Source organism: Molothrus ater, chromosome 5, assembly GCF_012460135.2.
Source record: "Molothrus ater isolate BHLD 08-10-18 breed brown headed cowbird chromosome 5, BPBGC_Mater_1.1, whole genome shotgun sequence".
Lineage (NCBI taxonomy): Eukaryota > Metazoa > Chordata > Aves > Passeriformes > Icteridae > Molothrus > Molothrus ater.
The window spans coordinates 13,691,578-13,713,958 of record NC_050482.2 but is presented as its reverse complement, the minus strand read 5'-3'; the positions used below and the strand labels follow the sequence as shown (position 1 = coordinate 13,713,958).

At 40.9% G+C, this 22,381-nt stretch overlaps 1 protein-coding gene and 1 long non-coding RNA gene across 5 annotated transcripts in view; one reads left to right on the top strand and one right to left on the bottom strand.

The window, feature by feature from the left end:
* The window catches only part of KMT2E (lysine methyltransferase 2E (inactive)), a 55,890-nt gene extending 36,654 nt beyond the window's left edge, over nt 1–19,236 (bottom strand). For 2 of the 3 annotated variants that reach the window (XM_036400248.2, XM_036400245.2), the window contains exons 1-3: nt 19,061–19,236; nt 10,435–10,491; nt 871–1,055 (exon numbers count right to left, since the gene is read on the bottom strand). In XM_036400248.2, coding sequence (XP_036256141.1) covers nt 871–941 — 71 coding nt within the window. In that variant the 5' untranslated portion in view covers nt 942–1,055; nt 10,435–10,491; nt 19,061–19,236. The remainder of the gene's footprint in view (nt 1–870; nt 1,056–10,434; nt 10,492–19,060) is intronic. The other variant, XM_036400247.2, reaches the window with a different exon arrangement.
* Nucleotides 19,237–19,731: 495 nt separating this feature from the next.
* LOC118698014 (uncharacterized) lies at nt 19,732–21,927 on the top strand. Of its 2 annotated transcripts, none has more exons than XR_008508416.1 (2): nt 19,732–20,927; nt 21,222–21,927. It is a non-coding gene; the product is annotated as an uncharacterized LOC118698014 (long non-coding RNA). The 2 variants fall into 2 exon arrangements; XR_008508415.1 differs by having other exon boundaries at nt 21,146–21,927.
* The last annotated feature ends 454 nt before the right edge of the window (nt 21,928–22,381 follow it).

Genomic DNA, 22,381 nt, shown 5'->3' with positions numbered 1-22,381 from the left:
CTTGCTTCTTGAACATTCTGTGTGCTATACACACAGGAAGAAAAACTACTTGCTTCTTAAAAATTCTGTGTGCTACACACACAGGAAGGTTTGTTTGACAAGAAATGTATCCAGTCAGAGATCAACAATACCTAAACCTTAGCCCCTCGATACTGTACAGGAGACTAGGGGGAAAAACAGAAAAGAACCACAACACAAAAAACCACACATGCACAACACAGCTCCCCCCCAACCCTAAAAAAAAAACCCCCCAAGTCACCCTCCCCATCCCCCAAAACCCAGAAACTCACTACACTACAATATTGGTGCAAAGCCAGACTTTACTGAATGCATGATTTCACTGGCTCTTTTGTAACCCTTTATACAGTTACTAAATGATTTTCTACTAGCTTTACAATTAGAAATAACTTTGTGAAGACATGGTATTAGTATTTCAGCTAGGCCTTCAACTTTCATTAAGAAATGCACCCTTGCCTTGATTACTACTACTTTCTTGCAGTTTAATGCATCAAATTATTTTATCTAATGTGCAAAATCAAAAAAAAAATTTTACATGTAGTTAAAAAGGAAACCGAAATGACAAAATATTTGAAGTATGAGAAGTAAACCAAGCAGCATCTTTGTCAGTCTGATAAGCAAGAAAAACATGCATTTGTAGAAACATTTAGCTTCTCTCCTTTGCTCCCCCTAAAGTGGAAGAAACTGACATAAGAATGAAGGGACAGTTATTAATTTAAGTAATTAAAAATTCAACAAAACTAAGGAAATTCTTTAAGTTTTCTCCAACTGTATTCAAAAATGGCCATGAAGGAAAAATTAAAGTAATTAGAAATAGGTAAGAGAACTTACAAATTATTTTCACATACTTACTCTGAGCCTGCAGCCATTTCCAAATAAGAAGTATCTGCTGTGTCAACCCCCAATGGGATCACTATGCTCATGACGTTCGTTTCTGATAAATTCGATTACTACGGAGTCCTATGCATTGGTATCCAAAACACTGGGGCATGCCAGCCACAGTGCTCATTGCAAACATCTAAGTGCATCCACAAACCCTGCCAAAAACAAAACACAACATGCATGAGATTAGGTCAGTTCATCTAAACCCAGGCAATTTTACATCACATATTTCTTTTAAAAATTTGCCATTTATATCTGTCACAATTACTTCGCTAGTTGTATTTTACACAAAAGGAGAACATTCAATCTTCTCTAAAATTAACTGCAAATAAACTTCTTTAAAGAGTGTGATGATCTTAACACCTGAACTTGAATATATTACAAACGAACAATCATTCAAGTTTGTGATTAAAAACCCCAGCATAATCAGGGAAGTGCCAGAGACTGGCCCTGTGTTGTCAAAGCTCAGTTACTGTACCTTTCAACAGAAACCTATTTAGAGAATTTGCAACTAAGTCTTAGCCAGCACTGTTCTCTTTTGTTTTGCACTTAAAAAAACCTTATGTCTTAACTGCTATGTAGTATTTTTTAAAAAACAAAGTAATTCTAGTAATTCATAATGATAGGAAACATCTTCCATTTTAATAAATCACCTTTACAAGATACTATGCCCATTCAGGGCCACTTTTGGAAGTAATGTTTTTTAAAGGAGTAAAATAAAAACAATCAGTAGTAGTTTTTAACTGTAGAGCAAACTACAATCTGCTTGACTCACACGAGTGAATGTAGGATCCAACCTGTATGCCAGTAACTACCAGTCCCCCTCTTCCCTTACTACATAGGGCAGAACACCCAACCAAGTACAAGAGAATTGTGAACAGCTCTCAGCTAGTCACAGATGAGTAAATTAATGCACTTTTATACACTCATATAGACCACATTTTACACATGTGACTAGGTTACTTAAGTAAAATAGCCCAGTATCTTCACTAGTTACATAATGAGTAATTGCAAACTCTTACCAAAATGTCAAAGTTGCAAGACCACAAACCACTTTGCAATGAAGCACATACTGTGCCTAATAAAGACACTCCTCTCATACCACAAAATGTTGTATCTTTGATGTCTACATGAGCTCAATAATTTTGAGATCAATGTATTTTCACAGAATCACAGAATGGGCTGAGTTTGAAGGAACCCACCAGGATCATCAAGACCAACTCCTGGCCATGCATGGCACCATTCCCAGGAGTCACCCCACGTGCCTGAGAGCATCGCCCAAACGCTCCTTGAGCTCTCTCAGGCTGGTGCTGTGACCAATGCTCTGAGGAGCCTGTTCAGAGCCCAGCCACCCTCTGGGGGAAGAACCTTCTCCCAATGCTGAACCTAAACCTCCCCCAGCACAACTTCAGGCCACTCCCTCAGGTCCTGTCACTGTCACTACAGAGCAGAGATCAGGGTCTGTCCCTCCTCTTCCCCTCATGAGGAAGTTGTAACTGCAGTGAGGTCTCCCCTCAGTCTCCTCCAGGCTGAACAGCCCAAGTGACCTCAGCCACTCCTTATACAGCTTCTCCTCAAGGTCCTTCACCACCTTTGGGCACTCTCTAATAGTTTCATGTCTTTTCTATATTGTGGGGCCCAAACCTGTCCCTAGCACTCGAGATGAGGCCACCCCAGTGCAGAGCAGAGCAGGACAATCCCCTCTCTTGCCCAGCTGGTGCTGCTGTGCCTGATGGCCCCTGGACATGGGTGGCCCTCCCTGGCTGCCAGGGCACTGCTGGCTCATGTTCAGCTAGTCAGGACCAGGACCCCCCAGGTCCCTTGCTGCTCTCCAACCTCTCATTCTCAGTCTTCCATACATCCACAGGTGCCCCATTCCAGGTGTAGAATCCAGCAAGCCCCCGTTGAGAAATGGACTTCAGATAAAAAACCACTGTGAATTGAATCTGAATTGTCTTCTTTTACTGATTAGGTCAGCACCTTCAAGATGACAAAGTGGCATGTACAAGACATCTCTAAAGTATGAGATGGCAGCAAGTCTTCATCTAGCTTCCTACATTTTTTAACACTAGTGAAGATTGGCAATTAACTTAAGAACATGCCAAGATGTCTGAAGTGCCTAAACCTACAGCTAGTTCACTCTCCTAGACAGCAAAAGATGTGATTTGGTCCTATTATGTGAGACACCAAATACAATGAGCTAGAAAGTTATTGGGCCAAGTAGCCATTAGAATATTTTGCTTTCCTCACTTAAATACTGATGTTTTCTTACTAAATACCACAAGTAACAAACTGCATCAGTAGCTATGCAAAAAAAATAAGAAAAAATATCTTATTTTCAAGAATAAGTAGCAAGAAAAATATGTTGAATCAAAAGCAGGTATAAAATATTTTCAGTAGAAGGGCTGAAAAAACCATAAGCCCCTCTACCAGTTTAAGTGAGCACTCATTTTCCCACCACATAGCTAACTCTACTCTTAGGGTAGAACCTTGAACTGGCTGTACCTACCACTTAAAGGAAACATCAACTCACCATTTAGTCCCCATCTTCGAAAAAGTAAAAAAATTTACCCAATAACTTTAAAGAAACCATGAATTCTCTAAATCCAGGTAAATCAGCTAGGCCAGGGTTAATTGCTGCTCCAGTACCCCCTGCAGTGTGACCTAGGCTACCAAATCATCAGCAGAATGGAGCTTTTACTTTATGCCTCTTATTAGGTAATTCTTAAAAAACAGCTTTAGTGGTTCAATGTAGGTCTAAAAGACATATTAGACAACATTGTCTGGCATCAAGATCCTCACTTAGAAAGGTGTTTCTTGCACTTAACTTGATTTTGTTGGTGCTGTGGTTTTCCTTAAAACATTTTCTTTAAACACTTCTGACCAGGTAGAGCATCAGCTGTAAAATAACCAGGCAAAAATGCCCTGGAGACTGATGGAAGTGAGGAACACATTTAGAAAGCTGTCTCATGGGCTGTGACATCTCCAAACTTACATAAAACAACTGAGACTACCCAATCACCATAAATTCAAGTGACCTCCACTGTCAACACAGAGATCTGCTTACCAAATCTGATAATCAAGTGATATTTGGGGCTTTTTAAAATGTAATGCAGAAAAAGAAGAGCTATGCATGTTTTATAGCTACATATAGATTGAAAATCAATGGCTAATGCATGTTCCCATTCATGACAATGCAAATACACCACCATTCACACTAAAAAAAACCAAACAACAAAAACAACAACAGCAACAACAAAAAAAAAACCCAAAAAAACAAACAAAAACCCCCCCCAAAAACAACAACAACAAAAAAACAACCAAAAACCCAACCAAACAAAAAAACAAGAAAAAAAGGGGGAGACTCAACCAAAACCAACTTCCTGCCCCATGGCAAGTTATTCAAATACAGCTTTGTCAGAATTCAGGAAAAAATTCTAATAACCTGATCTACACTGAGTAAGGTCAGAAACTTGAGGAATCAAGATTTTTTTCCCTGAAGAGCATTAAATAGATGTTTTCTCTAAAAGAAGTAGAACATGATTGCAATACTAACTCACTGGTTTTTACCACCTTCTTCATCACATCCACAGAAGTCCCTAAAGCTTTTCCTTTGCCTATAGTTCAGTATGGAAGAATGAAGGCAGTCACTGGCTTGCAATACCTGGCCAAGTTAATTCAAACAAACACTGCTCATTATTTATGAGTAGCCATCCTCAACAAATGCCCGTAATGAGAGTGGGGGGAGATCTAGGATAAATTAATAACACTACACCCACTTATTAAACAAAACTGTGACCTTATATATAGGCCATCCAATTATGATCCCTACAGTGATGTTAAATTTGGAATGATGGAAAATAATATTTTTTCCATCATGTCAGAATCAGAAGCATTGTCATGACACACTAATATTCCCAGTATTTTTATAAGTTCAGAAAGAAAATATCACAACCACTGGGGAATTTTATCTATGAAGAGATTGCTTATCCTTTGAAGCTTGGTATTTTAGATGAGTCATAAAATACTATCTGCTGTCATGATTTGGTACTTTCCAACTCCTGCAAGTATCCATCTATTTCAAGTAATTATTCTTTCAGAACTCTGACAAACTGTCATCCATGGCCTTTAAGAAACTGTTTTCATAGGTACATTCATTTCCACAACTTACTGTTTAAGAAAGTCTTTCTTCAAGCAGTACATGAATTTGAAAGACAGGAAGACCACACTGGTTATTCCAGGTAATTTCAGGGTCACAGAGTTAAAAGCCACCATATAAAAACTGCTAGTCCAAAGTTCACTGATCAGCTCTTTACTGGGCAAAGTGGCTCATCTATTGTACCTTAATTAACAACAATTTTGTTATAGTCTACTCCATTAGTAATAGTACACTCTAAGCTCTGAAAGCATTTTGGCAATTTCTTAAATCACCAAATTTTCTCATAATCACCCTACAGCTTTATTACAGGAGAAAAAACATCCCTTATTCAAATAAATTTTGCTTTTATTTAGTTGCAGTAAAAAAGTTGATCTTGCCCTAATAATAAAAAGCTCATCTTAAAACCCAGACAAATGTCTGGTTAAAACATTTATTTTGTGCAAGATCAACCTCTTCACACCCATCACACTTCACCATTCACTCATACTGATTCACACTTTTAATGGCACTTCTCTTTGTCTCTAGAGAATACACAGGAGCTTTTTGACTCAACAGCTGCATCAAGTCTAAAATACCTGAAGCCTCACCATACTCCTTATGATCCATTTTGTTTATGACACCAGGACCCTTTTTTGTATAAATTATTTGTACTCGAAAACCAGAAGAGCGCAATACATTCCAAAATATTAATCTCTGTGGCTTTGTACAGAGAACACAATTTATGCTTTAAAGAACAGGAAATAACTCAAACCTTATCCCTGAGGTATTCCACTAAAACAACATTATTCTGTGGTCTAGCAGAGACTACAGGTTTCCTTTCTCTCACGTCCTCCTAAGATCACTTGTGTCACATCAGGAGAAAAAACTTAACTTTGCCACTGGTACACAAAGGAGGAGAAACCCCCAAATATAGACAGCTCAGCTCTTGAATCAGAAGGTAAGGGTGTGATCTCCTGAAATTACACCAGTAGTGTTAAACCTGTTAGACCCTACGCTGTATGCTTAAGAATATTAAAGCTCTCATCTAGATGCACATACAAAACTTTTCATAAAAATCAGTAAGAGATGGTGGCAACACCATTAACAATTTACTTGTCTTAAACATAAAAAAAAAATCCTAAAGAGACATTAACATATCAAGACAGCATTACTACTTGTATAATACTTACAGTAACATTATTATTACAATATGATGAGGGTTTCTAGTTTGTTGGGGGTTTTTTTAACAATGCTTACATCTAATACTACAAAAACCAAAGAGGAAAAAATATTAATAAAAGCTGTTTCTGCTAAGTCTTCTTCACATCTGACAACTTTTTACAGACAGTGTCCCTGTTCCTTGTTTTTTCCTTTCCATGAACAATTTCCAGATTCTGTTGTCATGTGACAAATACAATAAGTATACAGAAGTTAGAAAAAATACATTTACTATAGATGTTAGGAACAGATTCAAAGCAACTCGAAACTTAACATTTGTTTTCTAATTTATAAAGGGACGTAAGTGGAACAATGAATTAAGCCTACAGTTAAATTATATCCTATCTCAAATATAAGAATTTCCCCACATACACAGAAGACTACATTAACTTAAGTACATGGATTGCTAGATCAGTTCAAGTTTCTCACATCACTAGGCATTACAAAAACACAAAATCTTTTTGTTCCTGTTTTTATGAATTTTGTATACATGTAAAGTTCTTCAATATTTTTCTCCGCAGTTATCAACCATCAACAATTACAAGATAAAAAAATAGTTATTAGACAGTTTAGATGCTTCAAGATTTGGGAGATTTCATCACAGAATGGCTCTGCACAGAGAATTACCAGGATCTTCCTAAACTCAGAGGTTTAAGGAGAAAAATCTAATTCTAATTAGCTTATAGTCAGGCTATTTCATTAGATGCAACAGTGCTGGCTTAAGATAAATAATTAGATTTTCTACTGATGCATACAACTTCACCATGAAGTCCTTAACTCATGTCAATACAGAAGTATTTATACAGTAACCAAATTACCATCTCAATACTCTACTTTTGCAAGGTCTATATACAAAATCCACATAACTAGAGTTGAAGAAAAATTAATCAGAACCTTCTAACCTATCTACACATGACAACTATCTTTCCTTAAAAGCAAAATTATGTAACTTGAAATGTATATTACAAAATACATAAAAGGTGAAAGTGGTAACTTTCCCATATGTAGTAAATAGAGTAACTGAAATGGCCAGGAATAATTGTCAGTCCCCTCACTCCAACACCTAAAAAGTTTCATTGTTTTCCAATTTAACCAACAATGGACAGTTCACCTAGCTCACCTCATGCTTATGAAGAGCTTATTTCCCCTCAACACAAGCACAGAAGAGGCTCCCTTTTGCTCAACTCTGAGTACTGGTAAACCCCTTCCCTCACACCTTTAAATCCAGGCAAGAAATTAATAACCATTTCCTGGAGCAATATTAAGTATCACAATACACACAGTATATATGAAGGCTCATTTTCATGAGATGTGTACGAATCTTAAGGGAGTCAACTTGAAGCAACAAATGAAATTGCTGAAACAGTTCATTTTCCACTCAAGCACTGACCAAGGAAGAAGAGTTACAAGATTTACAGATAAAAAATAAATCAGTGTTAAAACACACAAACATGACACTCTTGAGTTAAGCAGCACCTTTCAGTTTAATCAGCACACAATGCTAACCTGGTTGTAACTTCCAAGTCAATTTGAATGTACAAGTGTTCTACTCTTAATTTCCATTTGCTCCCAGTAGAAAATTCACACTACTGTGAGTCCAGGTTAGTTCCAAAGTTACAAAGGACCACTACAAAACTAATTACTGTTTCCCATATCAATAAGGTCTTTCAGTCAAGATGCAAAGATTTCCAAGATTGTGTTACTGCTTTCAGACCTCTGCTGACTCCTGCATATCTTACTGTTACTTGTTTACACAAAGTCATCTCAGGTGGTAGATGACCAAAAGTTAGTATTCTGTTTTACTGCATTTTATTACCTCACCATGCATCTTCTATGCGTGAGCTGCATTTATTGAGAATGCAATCTAAACATTCTCCTCCTCCCTCCAGTTACATCATGTGTGTACACACATTTTGCAATCATGAGCAAAAGCAATTCTTGTCATACTTTCCTTCAGATTTACAGGCCAATAATTTTAACGCATGGTCATGGGAACCACCCTTGACCACCAGAAATCCACAAGAAAGTTGATACACCTATGCCCTAGCACAGTCTATACACTAGAAATCTAACTAAAATTGCAACTGTCAATAGTTTGTCAGGCTCCACAAACACAGAGTGAAAACTGATGTCCTGAACTGTCACAAGGCCAACAAACTAAGCTTTACTACTTGGCTTTGCTACCTACAGGTTTTTCCCTCCTTTGGAATTTTTTTGTTTGTTTTTGGTTTGGGAGGTGTGTGTTGGGTTCTGTTTGTTTGTTGGGTTTGTTTGATTTTTTAACTTTCTTTTTAATTGAAATGGACTAAGAGGGAAGATTTAAAGAAGATTTCATTAAATAACATCATGCTTTTCTAAACTGCTGCTTTCTACTACTGCTCTGAGCATACAAGTCTAACAAGAAATGAGATTATTTTTAAAATTAGCAAGAGACACTGGCATTTTAATGGTACACTCTAGGTATCATTCAAATAATGAACTCTACTGTGCACGTGTATATATGTATATACTTGTATCAACACACAAATATGGAAAAAATAAGCAGCATATATACACATACCATAAAATAAATGTATAAAGTAATCAATATTTATTCATTGCTGTCTCTCAGGAGGTAACATGCCTTTAATCAGACCTAGAAGCAGAATACATGAATAAATGACTAATTTATATACAAGGAAGTTTTCTCTGTTTCCCCTAGCATGCTCCATAACTGTACAGATTTCCTAAGAGATCAGGATGGATATCCAACTTCCAGATGTTACACAAGTGCAGTAACAACTGCACAGACTTAGAAACAACTGCAAGTCCAAATTCAGACCTTTGCTACTGTTTGCTGCTTTCTATGGTAACCTAACAGATAACTTCACTTACTTCTAATTTGTGCTGAAACAAAAAGAGGGGAGTAGGAGAAATAAGACAGAGTAGGTACACTCAAATATACAAATTAAGACCAATTAATGACCAAGTCCTGCAAATCATATAGAAGAAACAACTTGTTCTAGAAGAAATCTGGTATTTGGAGCATGTGCTCAAACATTCCCACTTACTTAATCTTCTCTATATCCCTCTGAGCACTATCTTCTTCCTCATCACAATATTAACTGCTTCTAGCCTCACTCACAAGCCCCTCAATATCCTCCCCTATGCTGTTCAGGGTCACCTACACATTGTCAGTACTCATGTCCATCTAACCTTTCTCATGTACCCTGCCAGACAGACAAAAACCCAAAAAAGTACTTGCAACGGCTGGTTTGAAGTCACACATGACAGATAATGGCTAAAATCATTATGCTTCCTCTCCCTGTTTCTCACAGGACACTGCTCATAGCTGCCCCCACCTCCTTTTGGATTTTCAGAAAGCTTCAGAGAGCTCAAGGCTACTAAGTTCCCAGCCCTGTCAAACTTCTGTTTTATCACATTGGTTGTACTGACACAGACCTACTTAATCATTAGACCAACTTATTTAAAAAACACTCTTATTACAATCAACTACAAAGTAAGACTCCCCCTCCAACTATGCTTTTAAAATAGTGCCAATAAGCACAATTTACTAGCACAGAATCACAGAATGGCTTGGGTTTGAAGTGACCTGAAGGATGATCCAGTTCCAACATCCCTGCTGTAGGCAGGGACACCAGGTTGCTCAGGGTCCCCATCCAACCTGGGCTTCAATACTTCCAGTGATGGGACGCCCACAACTTCTCTGGGCAACCTGTTTCAGCTTAGGAACACCCTGAGACAAATGCAGGATTTTACATTCCATAAAGACCACAGTCACGTTTGCAATGACAGCCAAACTTTATGAATTGGTCAGACTTTAGTATCTAAAACAGGGAAATAAAAACCCCTGCCTCCTTCATGGTATCCAAGATTTATGCATAAAAAGTTTGAGTTTCCATCATGCCACAAGGTCTTCATTGGTACACAGGTCATAGTATGCACTACACAGACTCCAGCCTGCACAAAGCAAGCCACACTTGTGAGCACAAAGCAAGAGTCAGTCTGCCAGTTTAGCCAAGCCTCTGCTACACACCAAAGCTGCTTTCCACTGGACTTATTGCCTTTACTAGCTGGTCCTGCTAGTAGTGCTGCTCTTGCTTACTGCTGTGAGTGAAAGCAAGGTCTCTTCCTCAAATATTTATGCTCGTCCCTTAAACATCAAGGCTTGACCTTACCTCTTCTCTCTCTTCACTCCTTTTCTTCTCTCAGTGGAAGTTAGACAAAATAGGGGACTAGGAAGAGAAAAAGAATGAGTGGTAGAAGGGAAATAAAGGTAAAAGCAGTTACAGAGAGAATAAGGATTAGTTTATTGAACAGGAATCGATCAAAGAAACAGTAAACAGAGATATACTAACACACACCACGCTTACAGATTTTAGGTTTTCTATTTGCAGAACTCAACACCCAGGATTGAAAATTAACTGCCAATTGCTTGATGTCAGTAAGTTTACTAAACATCTGCTATACTTCTGAAAATAAATTATACAAAAAAAGTCCTAGCCATTCAAAAACCATCAATTATTTGAGCTGGAGAGCCAAGGAACTGTAAAACACAAAACAACTACAGCACATGAAGAGGTGTAAAATTATTTTTTCATAGCAATATTGCATATTGCCTGGAGAAGTCTATTTTATCTACCTAACATTAGCTGTTATAGTCTATCACTGAAAAATGTAAAATGTTTTAAAGAAAAATTCAAAGGCTAGGAACACTAATAAAGTAGTTTGCCAGAAAAAATATCTCTGCTTTATGTAATTTTTTTGCATCAGCTATTTTACTGCAAATGAGTATTTCTCCATCTAGCACAAAATGATAAAAAGCTGTTCATTAAACTTAGACAAACTGCCTGTATGTGACTTAGCAATTACTCTCAATGAAAACATTTTATCTGTTATCTTACATTATTATTCTTGACAAATGAAAACATTTTATCTGTTATCTTACATTATTATTCTTGACAAACATCCTAAAAAATAAAGGTTTCCTGCAAGTATATACAGTCCACATTCTGTAAGAATATCCAAATTCACATCTACAACTGTATGGGCTAAGTCTATTTATTTTTTATTAAATATAACAGTATACCTCATGGCAATTCAGTCACCAATACTCCTCCCAACAAGTACAGATTTTGGGGTGAAAAAATAGGTGGCTAAAAATAAATATTGGCATTGCCTTCAACACTATAAATATTTTGTGGGCTTTATGATCCCAAATAAGCTAATTAATTTTTTCTATGCTGCTCAATAAGACTTGGGAGTCTACTGTAATTATTAGCCAGCTACTACAGAAGAAGTAAATTCTTTTTATTTATTTCAAGTCTGACTTCAGCTAAGCATATTTTTGTTTTGATATGTTTTCACTTATGTAGATTTAAAAAACTAGCTCCTCTTTTTTATCCATGACATTTGATTTACCTCAATAGCTCAACAGTGGTTCTACTTTTACTCATGGAAGCAATGTGTAGACATTCACCTACCTAACTGCTACACCTATGCCTAGGAATCAAAACACAAGCAAGTCAGAAAATCACATTCTTTCAAACACAAACTTCTAATTCTTTCTGGCAGTTAGAAGAACTCCATTAACTACAGTTCAACCTGGACTATATCTTTTCATAACAATTTGGCAGTATTTCAATGTTCTTTACAAAAACTTGGGGAGGATACTGGCAAGAAAAAATGAGAGAACAGATGGAGGGACTATTTCATGTTCAAGGACACACGAAAAATTACAGAAGTGTACCATCACAACATTCTTCCGACTTTCAAGAAAACAAAACTGAATTTATTTTCAACTACAATTATTTTGCAAAACTCTATTATTTGAGTTAAGAAATTTCCATTCCATGCCTTTTAACTCTATAGCTTTGTGTTTTCAATGGAGGCTTCAGTTCATTTTTCAATTATAGTAACAGAGACATAAAATACCTGATTTTTAAATAAGCATAAAGAAATTCTGCCCAGTGATGGAAGCTCAAGAAACAGCTTTAATTTTCACTATTACTGCCACACAGAAGGGAACAAAAAGCAGAGCTGGCTTTTGTCTTTCAACACAAAAGATATCACTGGAAAGTAAGACAAGGAACAAGCATTTAAAAGGACCCCACAACACAGTCATTCATAAAAATCCTTCATAATATTAAAGATATTAAAGATTCACATCAAACGTTCCTATCCTAAGCAAAAGGAAAAAAATCAGTGGAATCACTTGGTAAGGCATTTGAGAGAGGAACCTTACCCTTATCACCAGTAAAATAACTACTGTATTGTTTATGAATTATATATAGAGTATTCATGTTTCTTTCACAGTTCTAGAATGATAGGTTTGGAAACCAAAAAAGACACATAATCACTCTGTACCTTCCTCAAAAGTTATATATAAGTTGCTGTACTTCTCAAGTCTTCAGTTTAAACAGAACTGACTAAAACCACTCCTTATTAGAAAATTTTCTTTAAACCAATAGTTAAAACAGGATTAACCATCTAGACTTGACTATCATCTGTTTCGTGATACAGTTTTCAACCCAGGCCCATTATAACCATTCTAATCAGAAGTTAGGCCCCTCTGTCTACTCAGGGCAAGCTAAGAGCATCACCAGCTGTCAAAAAGTATCTCCAGTCCTATCAATTTAGAAGAGTTAAAAAGTAATGAACACCAAACAAATTTAAATATTCAGAACTCCTCAAGGTAAAAGACCCAAATCTACCATTCTACATAAAAGTTTAAATTCCTGAGTGGCAAATACAGGCTATTAGTTTTATCAGTTTCTGTGAGTGATAAATAACTGTTCTGCACAACATCTTTAACTCTGAAATGGAGAGACACATGAATGTGATGGATGGACCATTTGGTGAATAAGGAACTGGCCACATGGCTGCACTTGTACAAGCTGCAAAAGCTGTCAAGCTCGATGTCAAAGTGGAGACAAGTGATGAGTGGCATTCCTCACGAACTGGTACTGGGACCATGGTTGTTTAAAATCTTTGTTGGTGACACGGATTAAACACATTCTCAGCAAGTCTGTCAATGACATGAAGCTCTGTGGGGTGGCCAGCATGCTGGAGGGAAGGGATATCGTCCAGAGGGACCCTGAAAGGCTTGAGAGGTGGGCCTGTGTGCACCTCACAAAGTTCAACAGAGCCAAGTGCAAGGTGCTGCACCTGTGTCCAAGTGCAGGCTGGCCAGAGAATGGGTGGAGAAAGAGCCCTGAGGAGGACAGAGGCTGGCAGGTGCTGGTTTATGAGCAGCACGACACAACTCGGCAGAGCGCACTCTCAGCTCACAAAGTCAACCGTGCCCGGGGCTGCATCAAAAGCAGTGTGGGCAGCAGGTCAAGGGAGGTGATTCTGCCCCTCTACTCCGCTCTCAAGAAATGCCACCTGCAGTTCTTTGTCAAGCTCTGGGGTCTGCAACACAAGAAAGAAGTGGATCTGTTAGAGCAGATCCAGAGGAGGTCACAGGGATAATCCAGAGGCCTAAGCACCTCTCCTACAAAGGCTCAGAGAACAGGGGTTATTCAGCCTGGAGAAGGCCCCAAATGCCTAAATGAAACCTTTCAGTACCTAGAAGGGGCTTATAAAAAAGAGGGAGAGTGACTTTTTACATAAGTAGATAGTAACAGGACAAGGGGGAACAGTTTTAAACTGAAAGATGAGAGATTTAGATTAGATGGTAGGAAGAAATCCTTCACAGTGAGGGTGCTGAGGCACTAGAAACACGTTGTGCAGGGAAGCAGCACATGTCCCATTCCTGGAAGTTCAAGGCCAGACTTTGATGAGGCTTTGAGCACCCTGGTCTAGTGGAAGGTGTCCCTGCCCATGGCACAGGCGCTGGAACAAAGTGGTTTTGAAGGTCCCTTCCAGCTCCACACCATTATATGATAAGGGGGCCAACAACAGATTATATGGCTTCCTTCTTAAGTTGCAATATAAAGTACAATAATGTCATTAAAATTTAGTCTTATCATCTTGTCTTTGAACTTGAAGGCAATTTACTTTTGTGATGAAGATATAAAAGTGAATGATTACCTAGATTATGATGGCATAAAATACAAAAAACACAACTACAAATGAGAATAAAATAAAAAAGCTTTCCTTAACTTGAGCCTGCAATATGAAATTTTAGTATCTAAACTATCCAAGTGCTAATTTTAAACTCTCAAACGAGGAACAACACTATTTTGGAAGGGCCTGATTTACAAAATTGCTGGTCCCTTTAAAGTCTCACTTAGGTTTTACAGCACTGGATCTCCATCTAAGCAGTGTATGAACTATCACATGAAACAAGAGGTAGCACTCTGGTAATACAATATGCAAAAGTAACAAACATACTCTACTTGCACAGAATGCAATCTGTGTGCTACTATAATATACTCTTCACATTCACTTTTGAAACACGTAACTTGAATGGACACTGATTTACTATAGTTCTTACCCAGATTTTAATTTTGAAAAATAAGATACAAAACCACTTAGGTCAGGCATGTTAAAAAAATATCCTCTGTGCAATAAAACTAACTGTCTTCAAAGGTCTTCTTAAAATTTTCTACCAACCAACACAGCTTAAACCCTGCCTGTTTCACTATTACTGCGATTACATTTATTTCCTTTTGCAAATCTTAATGTATCTCCTAGCAAGTATATGAAACCTTGAAAAGGTTTCTTTTAAGTACTTGTTTGTTATGCCTTAAAGGTTAACAGCAGTCTTCCTTTGAACACAACTACAGCAGGTTCTTTCTGTAATGTGAAGGTCATGAGCAGAATTTTGGATCCTCAAAGAGATCAGGTCTTGCAGGTACAACTCTTCTGTTACTAAGAAAATGTGAACACTGAGGTAGATAGAAATATCCATCTTGCACCATTCAAAGGACCACTACAATTAATATTTTAAATAATCCAGAATTTGGAAGCATAGAATTGAGGATTTTTCCCCTAATCCAGGTTTCTCATCTGTGGAAATTTTTTCCCCCCCAGAGATGCCTTAAGTGTCACTCTGAACAATAAATCAGAACTATTTGCACAGTGGAAACACTTAAACAGTGTACCTGTCAAAAAAACACTGTCCAACAAAGTCTGGTTTTGAGATATTCACAAATGCTCATTTGTATGGAAGTCATGAGGCAAATAACATAGATGCACTTCTTTAGGATCTCTGCAGAAGTCTGAATTGGGCTCTATTTTATATCTTCACCCATCCATACCCCTCCCACTAAATTTTGTTAGAATGTCACATGACAACAGCAAAATACTTTCATTAAATCTTCATTTACATTAATCTAGTTAGAACAATACCACGATTCTACAATTACATACACCACTCCTTAACTCAGTCCCACAAATAGTCCTTACTAAAATTAGTATTAGCATGCATGCAAAATTAAGACTGTCCTTAGTCAAACCAAGAACAGAATTGGAGAAACACTTCAGCCTTCAGTGTGACACTGATTTCTGTATTTCTGCTGCTTTCCAGCAGAACTTTAATAGTTGTGTATGCTGAAACTGTCCAAGAGATATCAGGAGTTGCATTACCTCAAAGTAATCTGAAGAGGTTACTTAGTCCTAAGAGAAACTTTCCCTAGATTTAGTCTAAAGAGTCGGTATTATTTCCCCTCTGGAATTTCCCAGACGGCAAAAACACTCACCCAAAAGCCTAAGTGACAATTAAGCAAATTTCTCCTTTAGATATGAAAAACTTTAAGATACATAAATGAATTCAGAACTCCAATCCATATTATTGCATTTGTGACACAATGTTTGTGGAAAAGAAACATGTCTTAAAAAAGAAGGAATTTAGATTTCAGATCTTCCTTCTTTCAAGAAGCTAGTATTAGTTTTGGGGGTGGGGTGGTATTTCATTCTTTATGAATATATAATTAAAACATCAATGGAGTTAAAAAATTAAGGTAGAATTTGTTTTGTAGTCTCATCTCCTTAAAACAAATCAGAGCTCTGTTTATACAAATGGAGAAACTGAGTCACGAAGGCAAACTGAGTCATTAAAACTCATACAGGAAAAGTCTGGAAGATCTCTAAATTCCCAAGAGGGTCTTAGTGCATAAAATAAGCTGTAAAATTTGAAAATTAGTATTTTTTGGGTTATTTCATTACCTTCCCCCAAACACTTTTTGTTAAGTGTACAAGGTTATTTCCCTCTAATTGTCACTCAGATGTCTGCTTGAGAACATGACAGAAGCCATAAAGAGCTGCAGACTGTATAGCATCAAGAACAGGAGCTTACAACTGAAGGCAAGGAAAGAAAAAGGCAAAAGGTTTCCATAAAGGCCCATATATTCTTTGTCTTTTTCATGTACTTTTAAATAGAGAGAATAAGACATGGCTTAGAAGAAAAAAATGTATTTATATAAATAAAGATGATGGGAGCATGCATTACTGGAGAATTAATGAAATCACTCAGCCTTTGGCCTCAAAACACACTAAAGGCATGCATTAACAATACCCTAAAAGTCTATCTTACTGTTCAACTTCAAGTATACCTTAAATCCCACATCAGTGCTTCTAAACGGTATTCAAATTAAAATTCATCAGAGATTGAAGACAGCTTCACCACTTCAATACCTCACTTTTGATTTCTTAAATCTAGAAGGTTCTAAAGCTATACTGGAATAGGAATTCATATCTCATTAATTTAAAGGACAAGACTAAAGACAGGCATTAAAAAAGGTGAAAATTTATTTTTTGTTATTGGTGCTTAAAACATACAATTTGCAGCTGCTATAGTATGTATCAGAGTACACTACACCAACTACCAAATAATGAATCCTTGTGACCTCCCTTCCCCCCACTCAAACATATTTATAGTGGTGATACTAAATGGTTCATATTTCATTTAGGAAAAAAATTAGACGTTACGAATCGCACCTTCCCTCAGGACTTGGATGTGCATTATCACAGATACCATTTATATAGCAAGATACAAAATAAATTGAAGAAAAAATGTAATGCCAAAATTACATGGCAGCAGAAGAAATTCCGTGTCTTTAAATAAAGTAACAGGTTATAATCTCGTGTGCATTATTCCCTTAAGCTCATTCTGTATTCTCTAACTATGAATATATGGAATTACTACACCGATGTCCAGTGAAGGTATTTCCTGGAAGATGAACGTGACGTTCACAAATGTGTTTCCACAAAGAATTTAGCTGACTGTCTTAGTGACCGCAATCCACGACTCTCGTAGATAAATATTACTGCTTTTATGTCGTTAGTAGGACAGACAGCTGTACCGTATCGATCACAAACGCAGGAGCCTTTCCAATTTACCAAACCGACATACAGATTACCTTACAGCACCACATACACACCCCTCGAAGGAGCTGCTTGAGTCTGTTGCCTCTTTCCACCCCCCTTCTCCCCGACAAGAGTGGTCTCGTTCACTTGCCTTTCACACACATAACCAATAAAATTAATCAGCTGGAACACAGCATTTTTAAATCGCAGTAAAGTCAAGAGCTGTTTTGTACGTTATTTGAAGGGAACAGCCTTTTCATTTTAACATAGTAAGACACTAATATGCTGCAGACAAACGCACTGCATGGGGTGTGGAGGACCCGAGCTGATTAGATTACCACAACATCAGCCTGAGGCCGCCATTTTTAGAATCTCTAAAGGACAAAAGAGGGAAATTAATAAATTTGCTCCACATTTTTTAAAAAGTAACTTCAAAAGTATAGTGATAATAAGCAATTAATCATGCATTGCAAGTACTGCCATGGATATCTCCTGCTGTTCTCTGATCTGAACCCTGAGTAACAAAAATGCTTCGTTATTATTCCTTTAAGCTACTGTAAATAAACAGACTAAAGCATTCGTAAATCTAGACGCAGCACTGAACTTCTGCTTTTGACGACACGTAGTATGTAGCATTTTAGGGACCTCAGGGCTTTCAGACACCACACGTTCCCTAATAGCCGAGTATGGGGGAATACAGGACCTTTATAATCAGGCTATATTATGTTTCTCTACCCTATTTAGTAGTACACAGTGAACCGTTTGTTTCTCTTCCCCGGTGTCTGCAGCAATACGGTCGAACCCACCGACACTTACTGCTTCAGGAAAGAGAATGAAATATGCCACCCAGGGAACACGAACACTGGCTGCAGAAACTAAAGCGAGAAAGGGGTGCACCAGTCCAACTACTTACAGCCTCGAGAAAGGGGGTGGGGAGAATGAGCCCCTTTTAAATTGGCACAGAAACTCGTGGGGACAGCTCTCCGTTTGTCCAGGTTACACCACGAAGCGGAGATATTAACAGGGAGGCAGGCAGGGAGGCGGGGGTGTGGAAGGCAAAGAGATTAGGCCTATAACGAGCCATTTTCGTACCACAAAGCAAAAATATACAGGATGGAGGAAAAGAATAGGCTTCCCCAAGCTTCGTAAAACTCAATACGCAGTCCCAATAACGCACAAACCCGCTCTGAAAACCGCCAGCCCAAGGAAGCCTATGTTGGCACATAATAGCTCCTTTTGGCTCATTTTCCAGGCATAATGCATAAATCTGGCGTAACTGCCAAAAAATTCTCCTCAGCTCTTCCAGTTACAGTAACCCGCCATATTCATAAGATATAGCGACAGCCTGCCATTTTTTAACCAAACCCCACAAAAGGAAAAGCAAATTCAAGGCAACTTAAACAGAAATTAAACACATTTCAGGGTGGGAAGGAGTTATACTCGCACCGAAGGTAATGAGACATTCCCGTCGCATTTCACTCTCTTTTTCCACCCCCCCCCCTCCCCCAAAGCACCCACAGCAGAATATGCTCGTAATAACCAAAGACTCACCTGTAATGGTCACAGGCCAGGCAGCAGGACCCCTCAGGTGAGCCCCTTCTCTATCCCAACCAAAACAATGCAACAGCCCCACTGCGGATATCCCTACCCTAGGCAGGACTCAGCCCTCAGCAGGCTCTAGTAAAAGAAAGGGAAAGAGGAGACCCCCCCCTCCCCCCAAACCTAGCTCAGTGCGCAGAACCCTACAGGGACCAGCTCAAAGGCGCCTTTGCCCTGGGACCTGTGTACAAACCCCACTGCTGCCGCCGCTGCTCCCGTGCCTCCCTCCCTCCAGCCTCCTACGCTCCCTTCTATGTCACTGCCTCTCTCTGGGAAAATGGCGTCCGCTCTCCCCTCCCTCCCCCTGCACGGGGCTCACCCGCCCCGCCTGACAGGGGCAGGGTTACCAAGGCGAAGCCAAACAGCCGCCATTTTGCTTACGGGCCGGGAGCGCAGCCCGCGCCCGCCGAGCCCTCAGAGTCCATTTTGCAACACGCAGAACGGCTCCGGGGTCTGGGCGCGGCCACGGCACCAGACTGCGGCAGGGGCTGGGCAGGGGGGCCGTGAGGAGGGAAGTAGGGCAGCGGAGGAGGGGCGGCGGCAGCGGGGGCTGGCGCCGGGGGCGATCCGCAGCCCCGGCGGCGCAGCCCGCGCGGGAGGGGCGGGGGCTCCGTCCCGGCCTGTTGTGGGGCCGAGCGCGGGCGGGAGCGAGGGTGTCTGAGTCAGAGCTGCATCCTCGGAGGAATAAACGCCAAAACTCCCTCCTCGGCCGTTCTCACACCCCCAACCTCCGGCTTCTTCCTCACGACCGTCGATGCTGTCAGCATAGGTGTTCTTTATGAATCTCTAACAGCACATTTTCGGCCTCAACTGCGCGAAAAGCCGGGCAGACCCGCTGGATCTCACACACGCAGAAGAACTACCTGAGGGGAGGGGAAGAGGGGAGCGAGAAAGGAGCGGGAATTTTTGCAGATCTGCTCAGGAGGTTTTGAACTGAAACTTTCAGTAAGACACTCGAGGCTGAGACTCTTCCCCGAAGCGTTTAGGACTCAAAGGCAAGTGGGAGAAAGCTTTTTTCCTCAGAGCGAATGCGACAGCACTCGCTGAAGGCATTTCTGTTCTGCAGGGAATGAGACAAGCAGAGAACGAGCCTCGTTTGCCCAGTAGGGAACGGCGCTCGGGGAGTAAGAATGGCGCGCTTCCATCCAGACCAGCGGGCGCTGCCAATGCCAGGAGCTCGCTCAGCCTTTCAGGGCAGACACAGCTCCGGCCATTCGTAAGCAGCCCGTCTTCCTAACCACCATATCTCCTCCCCGCTGTACCCCTACGCCGCCCTGCCTCCCCTACCCGGCTTCAGCCCCTCCAGCGCTACGGCTGATGGAGGGAGGGGAGGCGGCGGCTGGGGTTTCGTTCGACGCCCACCAGGGGCTGAGCGAGCCTTCTTCAGTGCGCAAACTCGGGGCACCAGATAAAAGCTGGGCTGGCAGCTCTTACCCTGCCTCGATGGAGCCGCCACTTTCGGGTGACTGGAGAAGCAGTTAGCAGCAGCGCCATAGACTAGCGTCCCCCCACACCTTGGGCACAGAGAGTTTGGGGCTCTAAACAGCTGCTGCTGCGGCAGGAGGGAGCCGAGGTGAAGGGATCTGCTAGCTGGTTGGACGCAGAGGAGGCGGCTGTAATGGGGCATTAAGTCTGAGGGAGGAGGGGGGGCGATTAAACCTCTTGTGATCATGGCGGAGTCTATGGGTATTTTTTTTCCTGTCTAACTCTTCTGTGCGTGTGTCTCTTGTTTCTTTCTCTCTCTCTCCTTAGGGCGCTTCGCTGGGGCTGTTCGCTCGGGTTCTGCCTGTTGTTGCGCGAAATGGCGGCTGGCCTCTTGGTGGGTTTGGTTGTCGGTTTTTTGTGTAGGGTTTTTTTTTTTTTTTTCCCTTCCCCTCCTATTCCCCTCCCCGCACTTGTGCCTTGGCTGCGGCTCCGCAGCGAACCGCGGCGGAGCCCGAGTCAGGAGGGGGGCGGGAGCGGCACGGCAGCCAATGGCCGGGCCGGCCCGGGTGGCCCGGTGTGCCCTGATTGGCTGGCGCTGACATCATCCTGCAGCAGGGGCAGCCGCAGCTGGGCAGGGTCGGGAGTTGCCGGGGGAGGCAAAGGGAGAAAACGGGCGCCATGATCTCAGCGCCAGGGAAGACTCCGCGGGCAGGGCGTCCCCGAAGAGCTGGCGAAAAGAAAAGCAGGATCAGGCCTGGGCTTCTCCTTCCCGAATAGTGCCGGGGCTGTGCTGAGAGGAGCGGGGAACGAGCGAGAGGGGAGCAACTCATGCCTGCCTTTGTAACTGCGTCAGTACAAGATGGCGCAGGGTGTCCCTGGAGAGGGAAGGGAGTTGCACGTCCGCCGGAGGTCATGTGACCGCGTTGCATTCCTGTGGGGTTTGGCTGCGGACCAAGCTGGCTTAGGCGGCGGCGGCGGCTGCCCGGGAGAGCCCGGGCTTCCCTCCCCCTCCTCCTGCACAACGTCGTCGGTCCCGCGCTGTTTCCCTTCCCCCATCAGCCTTATGCACGAGGGTGTAGCTGCTGCCGAGGAAGGTTCTCGCTTCTCTCTTTACTCTCCACCCACCTCTAGGGTGTAGCTCCTCTTGGGGGAAGCTTTCCATTCCGCCCCCTCTCTGCGCAAGGCTTTACCCACCGCCAGGGAAAGTTGCCCGTGGGTGCCTACTGGCTCCGCCCGAGCGTGGGAGCCGGGTGCGCTCACGGCAGTGCCGCCCGCTCGGTGCGAAGGCACTCTGCTTTGAGTTAAGTTGCAGGGGGTTACGGAGTGGTTCTTACTGGAACAGTCGTTTTAAGCGATGTCTAAATGACCTCATTAAAGCCGCTGAGGAAAACGTACAGGCCGTGCGGAGTTGTTCTTCTGACGAGGAGGTCTTGGCTGTTCTAGTGTTGCTCTGCCGGGGGTACGGGTGGGGAGGCCAAGGGGAAAATCTCTCAGGTGTTTATGACTTTATTCTGTTTGAACAGGAAAAGTGGATCGCTGTTCTTTGTGTGCTGTTGAATCCTATTGCAGGAGTTGAGCAGCTTTCTGTGGAGCGATGGGTGTATTCCAAAGTCAGGCCGCAGATGGCCTGCATCTTTAACACGGGAATTGATGTATATACTTAGTGCAAATGAAAAATATGGTCTGCAAATATTGTAAGGACTCCCCATGTTTTACTTTGAGGTCCATAGGAAAATGAACTCGTTACATAGGCCTGGAAGGTTGGCAAATATATTTTTCCGGGTCTTTTAAAAAAATTTAAATTTAAAAAAAAATATTTCAATAATTTTAAAAAAATTCAATATTCGC